Below are 19,744 nucleotides of genomic sequence, written 5' to 3'. Positions count from 1 at the left end.
TCTCTGTGTGCTCACTGTTGCTAGTATTCCCGACCCCTCAGTGTTACTCAGGTCCTGTCTTTCTTGTTGCATGCATCTATCCATCCATACATCCACTTACTTATCCAGCAAACCTCCCACCACCCAACAAATATTCACCGAACACCAGGACTGTGCCGGATGCTGAGGAGACAGTAGTGAGTGAGGCAGGCGCTCAGAAGCTTGCAGGCTGTAGGGGATGTGGACATCTAATCAGGAAATGTCAGTTTAGAGAGATAAACACCATGATAGGGAAATAATAGAGGGCTGTGAAATCGTATAGGAGGGCACAGATGACGGAGTTTTGAAGAAAAAGAAGGCTTTCAAGACGAAGATGTGTCCAGGTTGAGATCAAGAGGGTGAGTGAGTTAGAGAGGACAGCCACAGAGAGGGAGCTTATTTCATTAAAACAGGCAGAAGAAAGAGCAGGTGCCTGAAGACCTGTAAGCTAGAGGGACACTTCATGCCTTCCCACCCTGCTTTATTTCTTTTAATCATAAGAAATTTTCGTTTTCTAATATAGCCTATATTTTACTTAGTTATTTTCTGCTACCCCTGGTAGAAAGCAGGGATTTTTATTGGTTTTGTTCATCTTCTGTAGTCCCAGAACTTGGCACACATCAAGTGCTCAATAAATATTTGTTGAATGAATAAAGGAATGAGCTACGTTTGGGACTCTGAGAGTAATGGCAGGAAGTGAAGCTGGGAAGTGTAGTGGGGGTCAGATCGTGATGTGGTTTGTAAACTGTGTTGAGACACTTGGACTTAATCTTTAGGCAATGCGACTTCAACCAGGCGGCTATCTATGCGTCAGAGTTGAGTTCCAGGAAGCTCATTCTGGCTGCACAGTGGAGGAAGGGCTGGAGCCAGCCGAGGCCGAGGGCAGACAGGACGAGGGCGATGCCGGTGCCCTGCACTGCGGAGGGGCGGGGTGAGCGAGCAGGCTGGAATGTGCCGGTGTTTCATAGGGAAGGATCAGAGTGATCTGTGTCCTTCCTAACGGGGAGCTGGATTTGTTCCTACAGGCTTATCTGGCTTTCATAGTGGCTCGAAGACCAATATTAGCAAAAGGTAGATTGAACAAAGAGGAAAATCATCATGAATGCTCATGGAGATCTGAACATAGGATGAGACGATGCCACCTTCATATCCGTTGAAACCCTGGCGCTGTTTTAGAATCCCACATTGGGTACCACATCTGCTGACCTTTAAGAAGCATCAATCCAGCAATTGCCCACTATCCCGGTGACAATGTGCTCCAGTGCTGTAAACTATTCCTATTTGCAGTTTTAAGAATAATCTTCACCATGAAGTTGAAAGAGCAAATATCCACTTTTGTGGCAAGAAAATCTAATTAGAATTTTAATTTGGAAAACTCAACCCCTTAAAACCCCTAAGGTAAAACCCTTACTTCCCTTTTTGTCTGAATTATCAAGTATTATCTGCCCTAAAAACAAAACAATCTCTTTGTTCCCGAATAACAACACATCTGGCATTTAATAAACCACCAACACAGGCTTTCAAATTAAATCAAGAGGCTATTTGTCAAAGAGAAGCTGGCAGAGCAGACTTACTATCATACAAGGCAGCTTTAAACTGTTAGGTTTTTTCCCTATTTATTGGACAATTTCTTTGATTAAAATACTTAGAATGATGTTGCTAAACCGAGGCTGGTGTACGGTAAGAATCAGAGTTCACTGTACCTTTTAAAGCAGAGGATACAAGAAGGAAAATAACAACAGGAACACAGGCATAGTCTGTGTTTTCATTTTTAATTGCTCACGAAACAGAGAAGCAAGACTCCGGGAGATAATGAAGTCTCTGAGTTCTTCCCTAACAAGCCAAGTGGTCTCCTCGGTAACGCTGCAATGGCCCCAGCCCAGGAGGTCTCGGGGGAACAGAAGCTCCTTGAGTCCTAAACAAGACCTTGGCCCTTGAAGAAACTATGGCACTGCCATGCTCACCACCCGCAGGAAGCGTCAGCCCAAGACACTGCTCTGACAGCGAGGAGCCTGGACACCAACTGCCATCCATGGGGCAGGCCTGTGCTCAGATCAGGGCCACAGACACGCCACATGCCAGCCACCTCACTGTGAAGAAACTTTATGAAACAGAAAATGAGATCTGAGCCTCCTCTTTACCATGTTCTCACTACTTGTCGTAAACACCTTTCATACAGCAGAAGTTGTGAGGGCACGTATCATCCTCACTGTTGCTTGTTAGAGCAGAGGTTGTAGGACCATGTGGGAGGAATATTGCTCCTGGCTCTGTCAGCTTCATATTTATGGTTCAGAGTCATTAAGAATAAAAAGGGGTTAAAATGCTGACCTGCTCTAAGTGCTTGTGAAAAGTGACTAAGAAAAATGATTATAAACTCCTGCAAGACAGTATAGAGTGTAATACATATGTTTCACGGAACAATTAGTTATGAATTATGTTATTCATACAGCTTGCTCTGTCACTAGTTAATATCTAGTTGGACTCCCTCAAAAAGAGTTAAATTCTAAATCGAACTGAAAGTGACTCCTCTTGGCATTGTAATAACCAAGACGTATCTGATGTAAGGCTTGCTGTGCCCAACTGCTGAGCCCCCACGCGTGAGGGGTTGGAGGGTAGAGGGACAGAAGATTCTCGGTTCTATCTCTCACCTGCTCCTCCCCCCTCAGTCCACCACGACCCCTGGACCACTTCCAGTCTGACGAGAGACGTGCCAGTGGGAAGCGCTTCATCACCTTCGCTTTGAACTCGGGTTGGCAGTGCAGCTGGTGAGTACAGCCCAGACACAGGCAACAGAGAGGGCCCTCGGACCTGGCCTCTGCTCCAGCTGCCCTGGCTCTCTCCTTATCTCAGGGAAGGAGCACAGGCCGGCGTGAGGCAATGATCTTCTTATTTGTTAGAACTGAAAGAGCACAGCCAACAAAAGGAGGCGGAGGAAGCCCTCTTCCACTTTATCTCATTTTTGGTGAGTCTGGATTGTAGCAAAGTCATGCACAGAGTGTTTTCAAAGCCTCATCATTGCGGGCACATCCTCTCTACGGTATTCTCGTTAACCACACGTGTGCGCATGTGTGTATAATTTTTGTGTGTATATATACTCACAATACACTGGGTGATATATCCATCTGCAGAATCGGTTTCTGTCTTCCCATCGTGTTTTGTTTGCAGCTCTCTACTACTGGGCGCTTAGCAAGGTCTCTCCCACTCTCAGCCGCTTGTTTATAGTCCTCTCGTCTCCTTCACAGCAGTGAGAGGAGCTGGAGGAGAGCTCTGAGTTGTCTGCACACAGTAGGTGATTAATATGAGTTTTAGAGGCAGTATGTGCAGCGCACTTCAGCTCTGGAGACAAAAGACGTGAGTTCTAATCCCAACTTCGCCATTTATTAGCTGTTTATTTTCAGGAACAACTCCTGAATTTCCTACGTATCAATTTCCTCTTTCTGGAAAATAAGTTGATAATAGTACCCAGCTAACTGGGCTATTGTGGAGATTCAGTAATATAATATATAAAAAGTATTTAGCACAGCACTTGGATCATAGTAAGTATTGAATAAAGGTTAGTTATATAATTCTGTGAACTGAATTTTTACAGAAAATTTTCTTTATCTTTTTGGAGTTCCTCCAAATAGTTAAGAAGCAATGGTATACAGCCAAACATAAAAGGCATCATAAATTTTTTGGACAAAATTGAAATCTCATATTATTTTCAGGTCCTCATAACAATTTTTACTTTTAATATGTTAAGTCCCAACTTTGCTGATAACAGTTTCAGCTTTTCTCCTAGCCAACTCTAGGACATTGGAAATATCTTTATGATAATATGCAATACTGGTTTGCCTTCAACACTGTCCCTAAAACTTAAAGACATGGATCTTAGCGTCCGAGAGATCCTAAGAACAACTGAGCAGGGGACTGAAGAAAACAGTATCTTGAATGTGGCTTTTGAGTCCTATGTCCCAACTTCTCTCTATCAAAACTCATTATCAAAAGGATCCTTCTCTTTCCTATCGAGGATCAAGCCAGACAGCTCAGATGGATAAAGCCACTTCTAGAAAAAATAATAGCCCACTTTATTGTAGCAATATCTTTGGATACAAAGAGCAGCACACTTATTTACTCTTCAAAGACTTTCTAGAAATGTTGCGTCTATGTGTATATCTTTAGCTAATTCCTCAAACCTTTCTCAAACTGGGATTAAGCTTTCTCAGATTTTGCACATTATGAGCAACCAAGTTTGAACAAATGTTTGAAGGCAGAGATTATATTTTATTCATCTTTGTACTCCTAGATCCTAGTGTATCATCCGATATGTGCAATAGTTGCTGATTAAAAATACACAAGACTGTATGTTGCATTGAAAGGGCTGCAGAATTTGGTTGTATTAGAATGTTTATTTTTAACAAAGATATTCAAGTAAAGAATTATTAAAAAATATCTGTACTTCAAAAGTTTGAGTAAGGCATCCACTTTTTTGAGAACATTTTTGGTATCTGAAAAAGATAGATTGGGGTAGCTTTCTTTGGAGAATCAATTTTTGTTAATTAGTGACGAGTATTTAATTCTTCATTATTGATGAAATTCTACACTTTCTTGTTTTTATCTTTAACGTCTGGCATGTTTCTTTCTGATTTCCTGTCTCAATGTGAATTCACTGTGTGTTTTATGTATGTTACATGTAGAGTACAATTTTATGGTCCCTATTTTTATGTACAAATCAGTCAGTAGCAGTTGATACTCTCTTAAACTCCATTGATAGGAGTTATTTGATGATGAGAAATTAGAATTATGTAAGCATTTACATTATGTTGGAATGGATCGAGTAGTCAATCTTGCTGATTGATTTCCTTCGTCTAATAAAAGACATTTGAAAAAGTCAGGATTGACAGGAATAGAAAATCTATCTGGGGCTCTCAGTCCAGACACTGGTTTTCCCCCTAGTCAAGTATTTATGTTTTTCTTAAGCAGTAAGTTTAGCTTCTGAGGTGGTTTAGAAAGTTTAGTTTTAGTTTTTCTTTGTTTGGTTTTTAGCTCATCATCAAAAGGCTTTCTTCATTCTATCGTCCTGTCCCCTCTCCACGGCGGTATCTATCCCAGCTCTCGTGCTGGCTGACAGCCCGAGAGAGCCAGATGCTGAATACATACCAGGTGGATCTGTACACCTTGGGATGCCATCTACGCCAAAAGCTAAACAACTGGATGGAGAAAGGCGTTTATTCATCTTCCAATTGCACTTTATTGGAAATAAATGCACCTCCAGTCACAACAGCTTGTAGGAGGCAGCTGTTTTACGGGATCTGTCAGGAATTCTTTCAGCACTGAACTTTTTCAAAAGATCTACTAAAATTGAGATCAATGGCTCTCTTGTAGGCAATGATTTTGTGAATGACAACTAAAGGTCTCCAAAGAACCATGTTGAAAATTCTGGGAGTAATTCATTTATGATATAAGGTTTAATATCTGAAAGAATATAACGGATCAAAGTTCTCCAGGCCAGCTCACTCATGCTGCTGAAATATTTTCCAGCGACAAAGTATGCCTCTTGCCTTTGATAACATACCTCTGATTCAGACCAATAAAATTCATAAATGGTCTTAAAGACATAAGCCTGAATTAGGATTGCACCTGGGAAGTTTCATTGACAGAAGTCCTGCAAGGACTGGCTTCCACTGGCCACGTGTATGAGTGGTTCCCAGGAAGGCAGGTATTCTCAGACCGCGAGAGGGTGGGCTCAGAGATCCGTTTGGCTTTGGACAATTTCAAACCCGCTTCGGGGCAAACTGTATTCCTTGGATATCCTCGTAAATCAGTTTAATCTTTCCTGGGGGATATCCTGGACCTATTTCAAACCCGTGCTCTTCGGCTGTGGTCATCACGGAGGCTGACCCTGAATGAAGGCTATCTCCAAGGGTGAGATTCACGCTCCAGGGCTGGCCCTCACGTCACTGGCCGTACTGTGTCTGGATCAGTGTCGGGCTCCCTTACCTGATACAGGTTGGCGAGGTGGTGGTTAGTTTTGATCAAAAATGGCTGGTTCACCCCCGGGTGGTCAACGTCGTGTGCTGCTGCAGCCAGCAGCCCCAGCATGATGTCCAGAGGCGTGAGGAAGCTGGCGAGCTGTTAGAAAAATCAAATGGGGAGACTGATTGGTGTGTTTTCCCGAAAAGGTTAGCATTTGCTTTGGCTAAATCAAACTGAATGAATCATCCTAGCTGAACCATCAGGGCTTTCATCCAGACCTCTACCCTCTGAAGCAGTCACTGAGGTGATGTTCACGTGGAATCGCAGGAGAAAAGGGACTTTGCAGAAGGTAATTAAGCCACTCACATTGTGTAATCATTCAGGTAGCCCCTTCTTCTGACTGCCCCTCGGTGTCGTTTTGTGGTAGGGGTTGCCCGTGGGCAGCCCTGCTCTGCGGCGGGCAGGCAGAAGGCAGAGCCTGAGCAACCCTCTTCTAGAGGAAGCCATAAATGAAGGAAACAGTGGAAGCCAAGGTGATGGACCCATTAAAATAAATCATTTGTGCATCTCGACCATCCATAGTGTCGCTACTTCTTTCCATATGAAATGAAGAGCAGGCTGAATTGCAAGGCTTGCATATTCTTCCACATGTAGTAAGTAGTGGGTGAGTGTGAGAGATTGTTAGTCTTTGGTTAGCTAGGAAGACGAGCAGGAGAGTGGGGGCCCAGCACTCACTTTAAATATACCACTGTGTGATACACAACTTCAGACAACTCAGAGACTAAAACCAAAACCTTTGCTCTACTTGGGATATTTGACAGGAATGAGGCATCTACCCGGTTCCGTATTGGGAACACCTGTCTGGCATCTGTATGTTTAGTGGTTGATGTTAAAACTGATTGAACTAAACAGAGTCTTTGCCTGGGAGATCATTTTCCAAAAACCTTAAGAGAGCTCATCCTGGGGGCCAGCCCTGTTGCTGAGTGGTTAAGTTTGTGAGCTCCACTTCAGTGGCCTGGGGTTCGCCAGTTCAGATCCAGTGTGTGGACCTACACACCACTCATCAAGCCATGCTGTGGTGGCATCCTACATAGAAGAACTAGAATGACTTACAACTACGATATACAACTATGTACTGGGGCTTTGGGGAGAAAAAGAAAAGAGGAAGATTGGCAACAAATGTTAGCTCAGGGCCAATCTTCTTCACCAAAAAAAAAAAAAAAAAAGAAGAAGAAGCAGCAGCAAACTACCATAGTCTAGGTTTGGGTTTTGGTTTAAAAAAAAAAAAAGAAATTTTATCATGTATGTTATACCAACTAAGTTTTATATGGCTAAGAAATGCCTTGATTTTGAGTAATGAGCATTATTATTATGTTTTTAATTTTGGATTGGTTTATCACATCAGAATGTGCTTGCTATGAGGTCTTTGATGTTCATAAGTTTTTTCTTGGGCCTGAATCAGGCTGTCCAGTTGCCTTCATAGGAAATGCAGCTTGATTATTGAAGCGTTTTGATTCTATTTGTCAATCAAAGACCACGAGGTGGGAGAGTTTTCCCAGAAAAGTTCAGCGCTGGTACCGTTCGTGGCAAAAGTCCAAGGCAAAACGGTTCGTTCTGGGACTTTTGAAGATATCAGAGACACAGATTGTCCTGGAGAGAGCTTTTTTTTGTCCTAACGCAGCCTTGAAAGTATACAAATTATGAAAAGAAACCTCAGAAAACTTACTTCCTCTTTCATGACTATTACACGATTTTCGGAGCTGATGTTGGGACTTTAATATAAACCTTCTGTATTCATGTTGTGAACGACCCGTACGTAACTCAGTTATTCTGATGTGGGGGGTGACGTGGGACCTCGCAGGTGGCTTGCTTCGCATTTCCCCACAGCTGAGGGGGCAGCCTTACCTTTGGCTCCTTCAGATAGCAGTGCATGGCCTGGGTGACGTCGGCTGCGTGGACAGCGTTGTGATATGGATTTTGGCTGTGGTAATCTTCTTGAACCATGACTAGGAGGTAAACAGATAACTCAGTCAGCTAAACCCCACACAGAAGGGCATACTCACTCAGACTTAGGGGGGAGTCCCTTTTGCTTAAAAATAGCAGGATCTCCAAAATGTGCAGCCCGAGGACCCTTTAAACGTGAACGTGGTTTGCAAGCTTGGCAGGTCCACTGGGCTGCAATGAGTGGACAGGAGCGGGGCAGACGGGAGAAAGGCTAACAGGATTTGCGAGGCCCTGGGGATTCCTCACCACCTTCACAAATCACCCCTTTCTGGCATTCATGAAGGCTTTCATTCATACGAAAAACAAATATGCAGGAAAAGGACAACTTTATTTCACACTATAGTTTAATTATTTAGGTTTGCTGCCATTTATGAATAACGTGCTATAAAAGAGGCTTCCTTTTAAAGAGCCCCAGTAGCGTCAGAGTCCTGATTTCCAAAGGTTGGCTCATCACTTGAATAACAAATGCCGATCAGAGGAAATCTGGGGCTTCTTCAGGCAGAAGCTCGAGGTATTGCGTTGATCCAACTGAGGACTCCTGACTTTTATTTTGACTTTATTTAGAGAAAGAAAGCTATCATCTTTCACACCCTTCTATCTAAGGGCCAGAGTGCTCTTGGCACCAAGGAGAGACATAAGCAAGCAATTTTGGTTTGCTATTTACAGAACCACTAGCCCACTTCAGCTAATAACCAAGGCAACACTTGGGACACGGCATATTCACTGTGTATAGAATGTCCGGATTTGCAAATGGGGCCATATTTTCTCAACCCGTGCTATGAGCTTGGTTCTGGATTCCGGTGTTATTTCTGTCATCGAATCTTTGCAATCTTTACATGTACTCTGGGTGCACACACATGTCCAAAGTACCTGTGTTCTCCCTCTCTAAAAATGTCAGAATTATTTGGCTCTATTCATGGCGATGACTTTGCTCAAGCAGTCTAAATTCAATTCCCTTGGGGTTATTTGTCTTTCTGGAACTGAGCCATGTCATGGCTGTTTTCAGAGATTTCTGATGGGCTTCATATACCTTTCATTCAGCAGGTTTATTTTACAATTATGTTTAAACTCTGGCTCTATCACTTATTGTTTGTATTGGGTGAGTTCCTTAACCACAAGTTTCCTTCGTTTCCTTCTCCATACAATTGGGATTACAATGGCTCCAGCATCAAAGGTTGCTGTTAGGATTAAATGTGTTACTATATGCAAGTCCTTAGGAGAGGTCCCTGCATATGTAGTTGCCATGGAAGCCCGGTGGTGGTGGTGGCTGCGCTGTCACCATTGTCATTGGTATTTTATTCTTGATAACACCCAGCGAGATTCCACAGCCAAAGCACAGCCATGGGGTAAGTCAACGAAGCCAGGAACAAGCTAAGTGGCAGAGGGAAGTTATCTGGTGATTTAAAATGTGCCTGGGTAATTCACAGGCAGATAAATAAGGATACAAATAAAGTCAGTTAGAGCTGGGGCTGCTTTTTGATAGAGTGATGGTGGAGCTGAGTGGAAAGATGGTGGGCTTTTACGTCAGACAGACCCGGGCTGGGACTGAGGCTCTTCCAAGGACTAGCTGTTGACCTTGAGCAAGTTAGGAAACCTCTCAGAACCTCTCCTTAACTGTGGGCCAAACGGTGACAATAACACCCAACTTGCCGGGTTGTTGAAACAGCTAGAGATAACACACTAAAGGCACCCTGTACCTAGTGGGTGCCACATAAACTGTAGTTCCGATTTTTTTAAAAAGCCTATTGACTATTTGTAACAACTCATGTCCAGGTTGGGATTATTTGAGGTGTACCTGGATGGGGTTTTGTTAATGTGGGAGCAGATCTGTATCTTTTTTGACAGTTATATGCTCTTGATGGTTTTCTTTATATAACCTTTACCTATCGCGAACATAACTAATCAAGTACACAATTTTTTTCCATGATTTAAACGGGTAAACCACTTTTTAAAATTAAGATGAGATAATTTCAGATTAATTTAAAGACTTTATCTACCGTGCTATAGCTCTTGCCACTTTATATTAAAGAGCATTATGAACGGATATTATTCATGGGAATGAGGGTAGGAATATGGAAAAGAGACTTACCTAAAAACCTGTGTAAGGTCACCATGTCTAACTTGAAGTGGTGAATGAGCCCATGGGTGCTGAAGAGGTGGCAGAGCAGCGTCACTAGGCTGTTTCCTGTGGGAGGACAGTCACCCCGTCACCCCTCTTAACTCGTCTCCATCACCCTTAAAATGCCAAGACCGACTTATAAGCTCCAAAGCTTCTGTAATGAAGTTTCTCTGATAGGATGACTTGTTTTCCCCTTTGGATTTGAAGTTATTCAAGTGTGAAGGATGTTAGTACTATCATCTGGTCCTAGGGTTTCACTTATTGTGGAAGTAAAGTTAGCTCAGACCCTCTCCCCACGCCCAAGGCAATGAGAACATTAAGAGTTAGAAGGAATCTGCCCACCGAGGACTCGGACACACGTGTGTGTGTGTGTGTGTGTGTTTATGTACTTTTTAAAGATACAGTTTAATGATCACTTGAAATGTGCCTTGAGTTGCTTCCAATTGACTCCCACATTTACAGGAGTATCTAAGCCACCATGTTGCTTAAGATCATAGCCTATCCTTTTCCAATAGAAAAATCACCCAAGAGGAGATTTGACCATGAAATATTCTATAACTCAAGCCAGCAGAGAGAAAAAATTGAAGCTATAATAACTTGTAAGCATTCAGGAAATCTTGCTTTTTGCAGAATGATTTTGAATTTTAAGAGCATTATAGAGTTTACGAAAGACTTTGAAAGGGATCAAGAAGATAACCGGATGCCTTGAATGGAAAACTAGGTGTTACCCACGTGCATTCTTCCAGGGTGCCTGGTTCCATGTCTCTCTGCAACTTTCACGGTCTTTGCGCTATTTCACAACAAAATTGGAGGTAACTGACTGCTGCAGGGGATTCTTGTCCATATACACACAAATGAAATTAGATGGAAATACAACTGATTTCCCCCTCCCAGTTTTGCAGTTATTTATAAATTCATTTCAGCATTTCCTACTGCTTATGTGTATGTGGCTCCTTGAATTCTCCTTTGAACTACTTATGGCATCTTACTGGATCTCTAATTAATTGAGTTAAATAAAATCTTTGGCAAGTACTCATTTCATATACAAGAGTCCTGATTACACTTTGTTTTTAACAAATACCATTGAACCAGTCCTTTTGTTCATGGTTAATTTCATTTGCTGATGCCCGTTTCTTAGTTGGTTTGAGCAAACTGAAACACAAGATTATGGGATCCATCCCAATGTGGTCTCATTAGCTTTCCGCAGGGTAACGCTTGGTTTCATGGTCTTAGGCTGCATCTCTTGACTGTACGTTGCTTGTCAGGTGATGGAATGGTGAGAGAACCATCTGTGATGATTGACAGCACAAGCCTGGTAGACGGCGGGACGTACAAAGATCAGCTTTGAGTGTGATGTCTTTCATTGGCTCCCTAAGCTTTTCAGCATTTGTTTAATGAGCAGATGAAAATATAATGGAATTTTATTTTTTCTTAAGGAAAGTCTTTATAGGCACAAAGATTTCAAAACTGAAGGGTGCAGCCTAAACTTTTACACTCTATCATCAGCAACTGTTTTCTTCTGATGCTGCCAAACACGTCTGAACGACACCTGCCAAGGGCAGATTCTGCTCACTGAATGAAAGGGCATGAACGCCTGCCCTGTGAGAGTCAGGACTGAGCAGACGAGCTTTCGAGCTTCTAGTTTTCACGGACTAACAATGGACTTCCTCCTTTTGGATATGGCCAAAGTATTCTGCAGGGAAAGCATCTCATCTGTGGTTTCCAAATTTCTTTGGAATCATCACGGCCAGAAGGAAGTGATCTTAAGATTCTCGGGCCAAATTCAGTGCTCATTCTCCATCTGAATTAACTTTCCCTTGCCCTGGGCCTTCCTGAGTGGCTGTAGACTTACGAAAGTGGGGAAAGAAGGAAAAGAGAATCACGGTGCTGAAAAATAAATTTTGTTTTCATGAAATTAATCCCACTTCGTGGCGTCTATTTTAGTGAGAATTCTTTCGGGTGACTTACCGTTTGTCAAGCGATCAAACAAGAAAATGTCAAAATCCCACATTCCCACTTTGGAGAGCATGTGCTGAAACAACAAAAAAAACACAGTGCTTGACTGAGTCACGTCAGAGACGCAAATGTTTACTCAGAGACGGAATGAACCAAACAATTAAAAAGTTGAAAACAGTAGCATACTACAGCTTTACGTACCACTGCTTTGTAGTAAAACAAACCTGACTGGTCTTGCTACTAACAACAGTGTGACAGGGATGGGCTCTGGAATCAGAATGCCTGGTTCCATGTCAGCCACAGCGCTTCCTGGCTGTGGGATCTTGGGCAACTTTCTCAACCTCTCTGTACCTCAGTTTCCTAGTTGACAAATGTGGCTGACAATGTCATTTGTGGCCGAGGGTTGTTGTGAGGATTCAATGAAGCAATATGTGTGCAGTGCTGGGAACCCCGCTCGCGCAGAGCAAGCACAGGCGTGTTAGAGAGCTGGCACAATCGCAGTTCAGTGGAGTCTACACCATAAACTCCTACACACTTAAGGGAGAAGGTTATCACAAATTTCTCATAAACAAAGTCAAAATGACTGCTGAGTGCATTACGCTGCTCAGTGTGGACTAACCGGGAAATTAACCACTCCACCAGCTAGGAACGGAAGGTGGGCAATTGAGAATATTGGGTAAAGACCTGCTGTCCCAGACAGGCTTATTATCCTATTTTTCTTTTTCAGAATACCCCCTGCTCAGAATTAGATGGTGTTGACTCTCAGACGCAAAGTTGCACTTGCTGACTGTCCTCACTATAGCTCCTCTCGCAGCCACTGGTTCAGGTGAGGGCCAGACCTGAACGGCTTCCCTGCGTCTTATGATAAAATCCAGGGGCCTCATCATGGGGCACAAAGGCCTTCACAACAGCATCATAACAATGAAAGGATGATGGGTTATTTGTGGGGTCTTGATTGAGTGAGCATTTTACTCAAGTCATAAATACTAAAGGCAGAACCAGGACTTGTCTCTGATAGCTGACTTCCGGTCAGCTGGCTGGCTCCATCTCGACAGCGCCTGCTCAAGGCGGCTGCTTCGAGGGGAGGCGCCACCGGGAGCGCTCGCTGGTCACTGATGCTCCAGTGCTGGTAGCTTAGTCTGGCTCTCCCCTCACCAGCCAACCAACCAACCAACCAAACAGACATTCACTCAATCTCAGGCCTTGGGTTGTTAGAAGGAGTAAATTCTCTTTTTCCTTTTGTAGACCTAATGTTGGGAATTAGTTCTTGTGACATTACTTGCTGCTTCTTTCTTTTTTTTTTTTTAAGATTGGCACTGAGCTAACATCTGTTGCCAATCTTTTTTTTTCTTCTTCTTCTTCTCCCCAAAGCCCCCTAGTACACAACTGTATACTCTAGTTGCAGGTCCTTCTAGGTGTGCTTGCTTATTTCTTAACAGTATGTATTTCTTAACAGTACTTGGATAGCATGCTATTACTGTGCATGTAAACTATAAGATACTGCTTTTGACTTCTGTTTGAACTGAGGCAGTTTATTCCTGATATTTGAATTCCTTTGGCAGTTTCGGCTAGAGACAATTTGTGAACATTTTTTAGATTGTCACACATTAATTTCTTCCCTCAGTTGAATCAATATGTTGCAAAAATAATTGTAAAATTTGTAAAGATTACTTGACTGAATTAAAAATTATATAAAGGACAATGCCCTATATTGATAGCCTAAGGTAGAACCAAGAGTTGGTAATTATTGGGTTAACCACAGATATTACAAGGAGATAATTTAATGGGCTAAAGAATTTAGTTATTCTCTCATTGATAATCAATGGTAATCAGTTCAAAATTTCACTTCAGTTAGTGTTGTGAAAATGTGTTTTTCACATTTATAAAAATGAAAATGGCTAGCATGTGCTCGGCGTGAATATATTAAGCGTGTAGACAAGCTTTACCTCATCTAATCTCAGCATCACCTTCATGAGGTGGATGTTTCTATTAACATCATTTTATACTTGAGGAAAGAGTCTTGATGTGTTGACTAACTAGCTGGAGTCACAGGGCTCCTCTGTGGCAGAGGCAGGACTCAAACCCGGTGCTCTCAGACACACGCTCCAGCCACTAGCCGGCTGTGAGGTGAGAGAGGGGTAAGACGCTCACCCTTGCCTGTCCCAGGTAGTCTTCATCCAGCAGGTGGAGAGGGGCTTGTGGTACAATCCCACGAAGCAGCCTCGATGCATGGAAGTATCTTTGAAAGCTTAACAGTCTTTTCACCTTTTTCTTGGTGCCAATTTCCCCTGAGTGTGTTGTATCTGTGGAAAGTAATCAAATTCAGAAGTTATATAGTTAAAAAGCCCTATTTTCTCCAGTATGTAAAAATACAATGTATTATAAAGGAGAGAATGTCAAAAGATGCTCTCAGTGCTTTCTTAAATGCAGTCTATTTAACTCTACATTTGAAATTCTTCTGGAACAAAAATGGTATTTCTTATATACTATATTCATTAAAATGTCAAGATATTTCTGAATGGAATTTTGAAGACATAAAATACATGAATTAAAAACTTCATTTTCTTATTAATGATGCTGGTATGCTTGGCAAGTGAAAGCCACATGTTTCTGCATGATTTGAAAGGAAAAGTATGCTTTTTTCTGTGATATTGGAAGTGAGGTTCCAAAATTGACACTAGGTTTTCATCCTAAACTCCCTCTAGCCTGATCAAATCCTTCGCCTGAATTAGAAGAGTTGACAATATCTTGCTTAGACATAAGGAAGTGTTTCTTAATGTTCCAGGAATGTCAGTAGCAAAGGAATTCATAATCTCGGGACTAAAGTGACCTAGACCCCCCATGACGAGAAGAAGAGAAGACGTTAAATTTCTAATGGGGTATCTTCTCTTTTACTGGTGATGACTGTAGGTAAAGATATTTTAATACTCAAATCATGTGTGCCTTCTAAAACTTGACTGGTGGGGCTGGCCCGATGGTATAGTGGTTAAGTTGGCAGGCTCTGCTTCGGTGGCCCAGGTTTGGATCCTGGGCACAGACCTAGCACCACTGGCCAGGCCATGCTGTGGCGGCGTCCCATATAAAGTGGAGGAGGACTGGCACAGATGTTAGCTCAGCGACAGTCTTCCTCAAGCAAAAAGAGGAAGATTGGCAACACATGCTAGCTCAGGACCAATTTTTGTCACAAAAAAAAAACCCCAAAAACTTGACTGTTGACATCGTGGTGACTGTCTAGAAATACCTCAAGCACACTATTTGAATGTCTGTCAAAGGATATCTTAGTTCAGCTGAAATTCTGTGAATCGCTCTAGGGCCACGTAAATGATGTTTGCTGCCAATTGTGGATCTGGAGTCAATTGAAGCCTCTAGTAGGAAAAGATACAGTTCATATATTAAGAAATTCTGGTTTCTTTCAGGCCTCTTCCCATCTCCCCTCTTTCTCTATGCGACTCAAAATCACAATGGAGATCAGAAGCACAGGGCACAGTGCGCACGGCCTCCTGAGCATGTGGCACTCCCCGATGGCAGTGAATGACCAAACCAGTTCTTACCAAGGTTGTATTATGCATGCAAAGGCTTCATTCAGGGCAAGCAAAACCTACTCTGGAAACGCCCCCTGATTAAAATTACTTTTATTTTAAAATAGGTCTCGATTTCCTGCGTGGAAAGAGGCATACAAGTGCACACGGAGAGGAGGAGAACAACTGAGGCGGATGCTCGGCGTGCGTCAATCTTAGAGATGGTGCGTGTCGTGTGGACTCAGTTCTGCTGGTGGGTTCTCTCTCTTCTCTCCATCAGTTGATCGAATCAAAGGACAAGATAAAGTGCTTCATTCACTTATTAAAAAATATTCTGAGAGTTACTAAGAGACAAGGACTGTTCTAGATGCTTGGTGAGATCCTTCAGTTCTAGATACTTCAGTGAGCAAATGGACCTTACAGTCTTGCAGAAATAGACAATAAACGAGAACAAAAAGTAAGTGGTTTATAAAAATGTGGCGGCTGGTGCTAAGTGCAATGGGGAAAAAAGGAGGGCAGGGGATGAGGGGTCCGGAGTCCTGTGTGGGATAGTCAGGGATGGCCTCACAAGAGGGCACAATTTGATCAAAACGTGGAGGAGGTGAGGGAGCTGGCCCAGCAGATATCTGGGAAATGCCTTCCACACAGAGGGATTGGCTCAACAAGCCCCGGAGTGGGAGCGCGGCTGGTGTGCTGGCACAGGGCAGGAGCAGCGGGATTTCCTTGTGGACCCGGAGGAGAGGAAACGGGAGGAGTAAGAGAAGAGGTCTTGGAGCAGAGGGGGCGCGAGGACGACTCGTGCCCTGCAGAGGTTGTGACGGCTTGGGCTCTGCTCTGGGTGAGATGTGGAAGCACGGCAAAGCTTCGAGCAGAAGACGGATATGATCACACTCAAATTTAAAAAGGGCTGTCCTGGCTTCTGTGTTGGGGACAGGTCGTAGGAGCTTTGAGGCAGTGACACCTGTCATCAGGCTACTCAATAATCCTGGCGAGAGATGGCGGCTGCTCAGACCCGGGGGGGTAGAATGGAGGAGTAGAATGGGGGGATTCTGAAAACATTTTGGAGTGCCTCCGAGTTTGGGCCCTGAACAACTGGGAGAATGCAGCTGCCGTCACCTGAGATGGGGAAGGCTGCAGGGGGAGCAGGCGTGGCGTTGATTTCAGTTTTGCACGTGTTGAATTGGGACGTCTACTGGAAAATCAGGTGAAGATGTCAAGTAGAAATAAGTGGACATAAAATCCAGAGTTTGGGGGAGAAGACTGGGTTAGAGATACAAGCCTGGGAGTTGTCAGATGAGATTACCTAGGAGCGAATGTAGATACAGGCGAGCAAAGCACCAGCGTCTGAGTTCTGGAGTACTTCAGCTTTAAAGGGTACGGGGAAGAGGAGAGAAAAACAACAGAGATGAGAGGGAGTGTCCCGTGGGGATGGAGGCACACTGAGAGCATTGTTTCCTGGAAGCCTAGTGGGGAAGGCGCTGCAGGGCGGAAGATGTGACTGTTGCTGTCAAAATGCTGTGGATCGATAAGTGCAATGAAGACAGAGAATTGACCAGGGGTGTATAAATCTGTCAAAATTCATCGAACTGTGAGCTTAAAACAGCACATTTTATTGTATGCTTAGAAGCAACGAGCACGTGCAGCACCCAGGTTTTGTTTTTCAAACACTGTTTCTCACTAAAAGGAACCAGACCACCTTGGAGAAAGGGCTGAGTCTAGCGCTGGGGCAGGCAAAGTACAAGATGAACGGTAACATCCTGTTACTCCGGAAAATACAGGAGGGCTCCGAAAATGACGGGCTCATTTACAAATGACGGAGGAGACAACTTGAAGGGGGTCCCTCTGAGGAAATATGGGAAAATTTGAGCATCAAAATGAATAATGGGAGAATGGATTATAAACTGCTGATTGAAACAAGAAGCCATGAGTCCATACCAATAGTAAGTAAACAAGTAAATAAATACGGAGAAAGGAAAGCTCTTCCCTGCAGAGAGAGCCAACCAATAATGTAGAAGAAATAATAGAGTTAGAAAATGTCCATTTTGCAAGCTTCGTGGTAATAACTGATTCAGGCCAGAATCATCAATGCCTACCAAAATTATTAAGTGAAAGTTTAAAAAACAACAGGATAGTCACACAGTGTCAAAGTATCTCCCCGCAGATGACTTATGAATTGGAAAGGAAAAATGGGTAGTTTTGTTATCGGACAAATGTAGAAGGGTACCATCTTCCCTAAGTGATCAAAGTTCACATCAATAATGGGAGAGCCTGACGTCTTGCACTTCCTGATGTAGTGCACTGAGGGCACAGCGTGGCCTGTGGGGTGTTCCTGCCCCAAATGCACTTCCGACTCCAAGAAAGAGGAAACGTCAGAAAAGCCCGAGTTGAAGGATACTCCAGCAAACCATCAGTACCCTTGAACATCAGTGTCACGAAAGACAAAGTCCCAGGTGCTGTCCACGGTAAGGGTGCCAGATAGAGCGCAACGGATGCAGTGCCCGAGCCTGAACTGGATCCCGGATCAGAAGAAAATGCCCATAAATGACATTGTCAGGACAATTTGTGAAATGTAGATACAGACTCCTACAAGAGATAATAGCATTCTTCCTATGCAGTTCTTCAATTTGATAATTGAAACGTGGTTCCACAAAAGAATGCCCTTGTTCTTGGAAGATACGTGCTGAAATATTTAGGGACCAAGGGGCATGAGGTGTACAACCAATCCTCAAGTTGTAAAGAAAAAAAGGCTCATGGTCAGGCAAATGGGGCAGAATATGATAGCTGGCGCATCTAGGCAAAGGGCATCTGAATTTCTCTGTTCGATTCTTGCAATTTCTCTAAAAAGATGAAATTATTTTATAATAAAGTTTAAGAAGGGAGAGAGAAGATGGGAAGAGAGAAATCAGAGGCAACGACAAGTATAGATGACTCGAGTTTTGCTACACAGGGGAGCAAAGAAGAGTGGTGGTACTTCTGCACAGAACTATATAGAATGAAATCAATTGTCACAATTAATAAGTGAAGTCAATTATGCCTGTGTTATTCATAAGGCAAATCCAAAAGGAAATATCCACACACACATCCATTCGTTTTCGTATATTTTATGAAAATTTCCCCATTCTAAACACTAAAAGTTCTTCCCTGTAGCTGAGTATGCCTATATTTACAGAACAGAATCAGAAACAAAGCAGATAAGCCTGCATAGCGGAAATATGCCACAAACAGAGCAAATTGAGACCATGGATTATTTCTTTTTAAACTTCCACTCAGCTTTCCAAATGCTGTACTACTTTAAGCAGATCCTTAGTTGAGATAATGACACTTGAATACATAGAGTAAATCTAGATGATAGGAACAATGGCTTCTATTCACTAAAATTACACTAAAATTGCAACTACAATATTACTAATCTAATGCTGTCAGGAGCTGGAGACAGTAAGTTTAGGTCCATTTTTGTTCTTAAACCAAAGAAGAAAACAGAGGATTCTCTCCTTTCCCCCTTATTTTTCACCCCGCAGTCAAACAGATTACAGTCCACACACATGACAGAACGTAGGTCTCTGTTGATCTTTATTTACATTTTTGATATTTTTGGCCTTTATTTTTACTTAAAGAATATTGTGTTAAAATAAGATGTGTTTTGATTACGGAGTTGTTTGGCTCCCTCTTAAATTCTGAGCCTGAGGTACGCGTCTGGTTCCTGCCCTGTCGCGTCTTTGGAGAATAAGCTCAGAAAATGTAAAAAATATTCAATAATAAAATAAACTTGGACAACAAAACCCTCTCAGAGTTAATTTTTTATGGTAGCCTGTAGGTTAGAAAAAATGTAGCATATAATGTCATTCACCGTGATGGTGTTCAAAGTTTCGGAACAAATTGGTTCTAACGATGTGTATTCTTTATTTGTGCAATTTCCAACTTCCTGTTTGAGATGCACAGGTAGGTGTCTGTCAAGTTGTACTGTTAACTGATGACCAATATTTTCTAAAATACCAACACAAGGCATGACTGTGCCATTTAGCACTTCCATATGGTTATTCTTTAATCAACAAGAAAATAATTCAGAAGCGAAGCTAGATAGCCATTTATGAAAACAAATATAGCTTAATTTTCTCATTGGAAGACATACATAAAGTTAAATGAAAAACAATTCTCAAGGTAGCTCTCTAAATGG

The 19,744-nt window shown here is 42.7% G+C and overlaps 1 protein-coding gene across 3 annotated transcripts in view; it reads right to left on the bottom strand.

Moving 5' to 3' along the window:
- The window catches only part of PDE7B (phosphodiesterase 7B), a 293,064-nt gene that overhangs the window by 27,033 nt on the left and 246,287 nt on the right, over positions 1-19,744 (bottom strand). For all 3 annotated transcript variants that reach the window (XM_014850588.3, XM_044754279.2, XM_014850589.3), the window contains 5 exons: positions 14,204-14,355; positions 12,065-12,128; positions 10,067-10,162; positions 7,879-7,979; positions 5,998-6,129 (listed from right to left, as the gene is read on the bottom strand). In XM_014850588.3, coding sequence (XP_014706074.1) covers positions 5,998-6,129; positions 7,879-7,979; positions 10,067-10,162; positions 12,065-12,128; positions 14,204-14,355 — 545 coding nt within the window. The remainder of the gene's footprint in view (positions 1-5,997; positions 6,130-7,878; positions 7,980-10,066; positions 10,163-12,064; positions 12,129-14,203; positions 14,356-19,744) is intronic.

The sequence above is a fragment of the Equus asinus genome, chromosome 24, assembly GCF_041296235.1.
Source record: "Equus asinus isolate D_3611 breed Donkey chromosome 24, EquAss-T2T_v2, whole genome shotgun sequence".
In the NCBI taxonomy this organism is placed as follows: domain Eukaryota; kingdom Metazoa; phylum Chordata; class Mammalia; order Perissodactyla; family Equidae; genus Equus; species Equus asinus.
The sequence above is the reverse complement of the archived record's forward strand: the minus strand, read 5'-3'. Positions and strand labels throughout refer to the sequence as shown.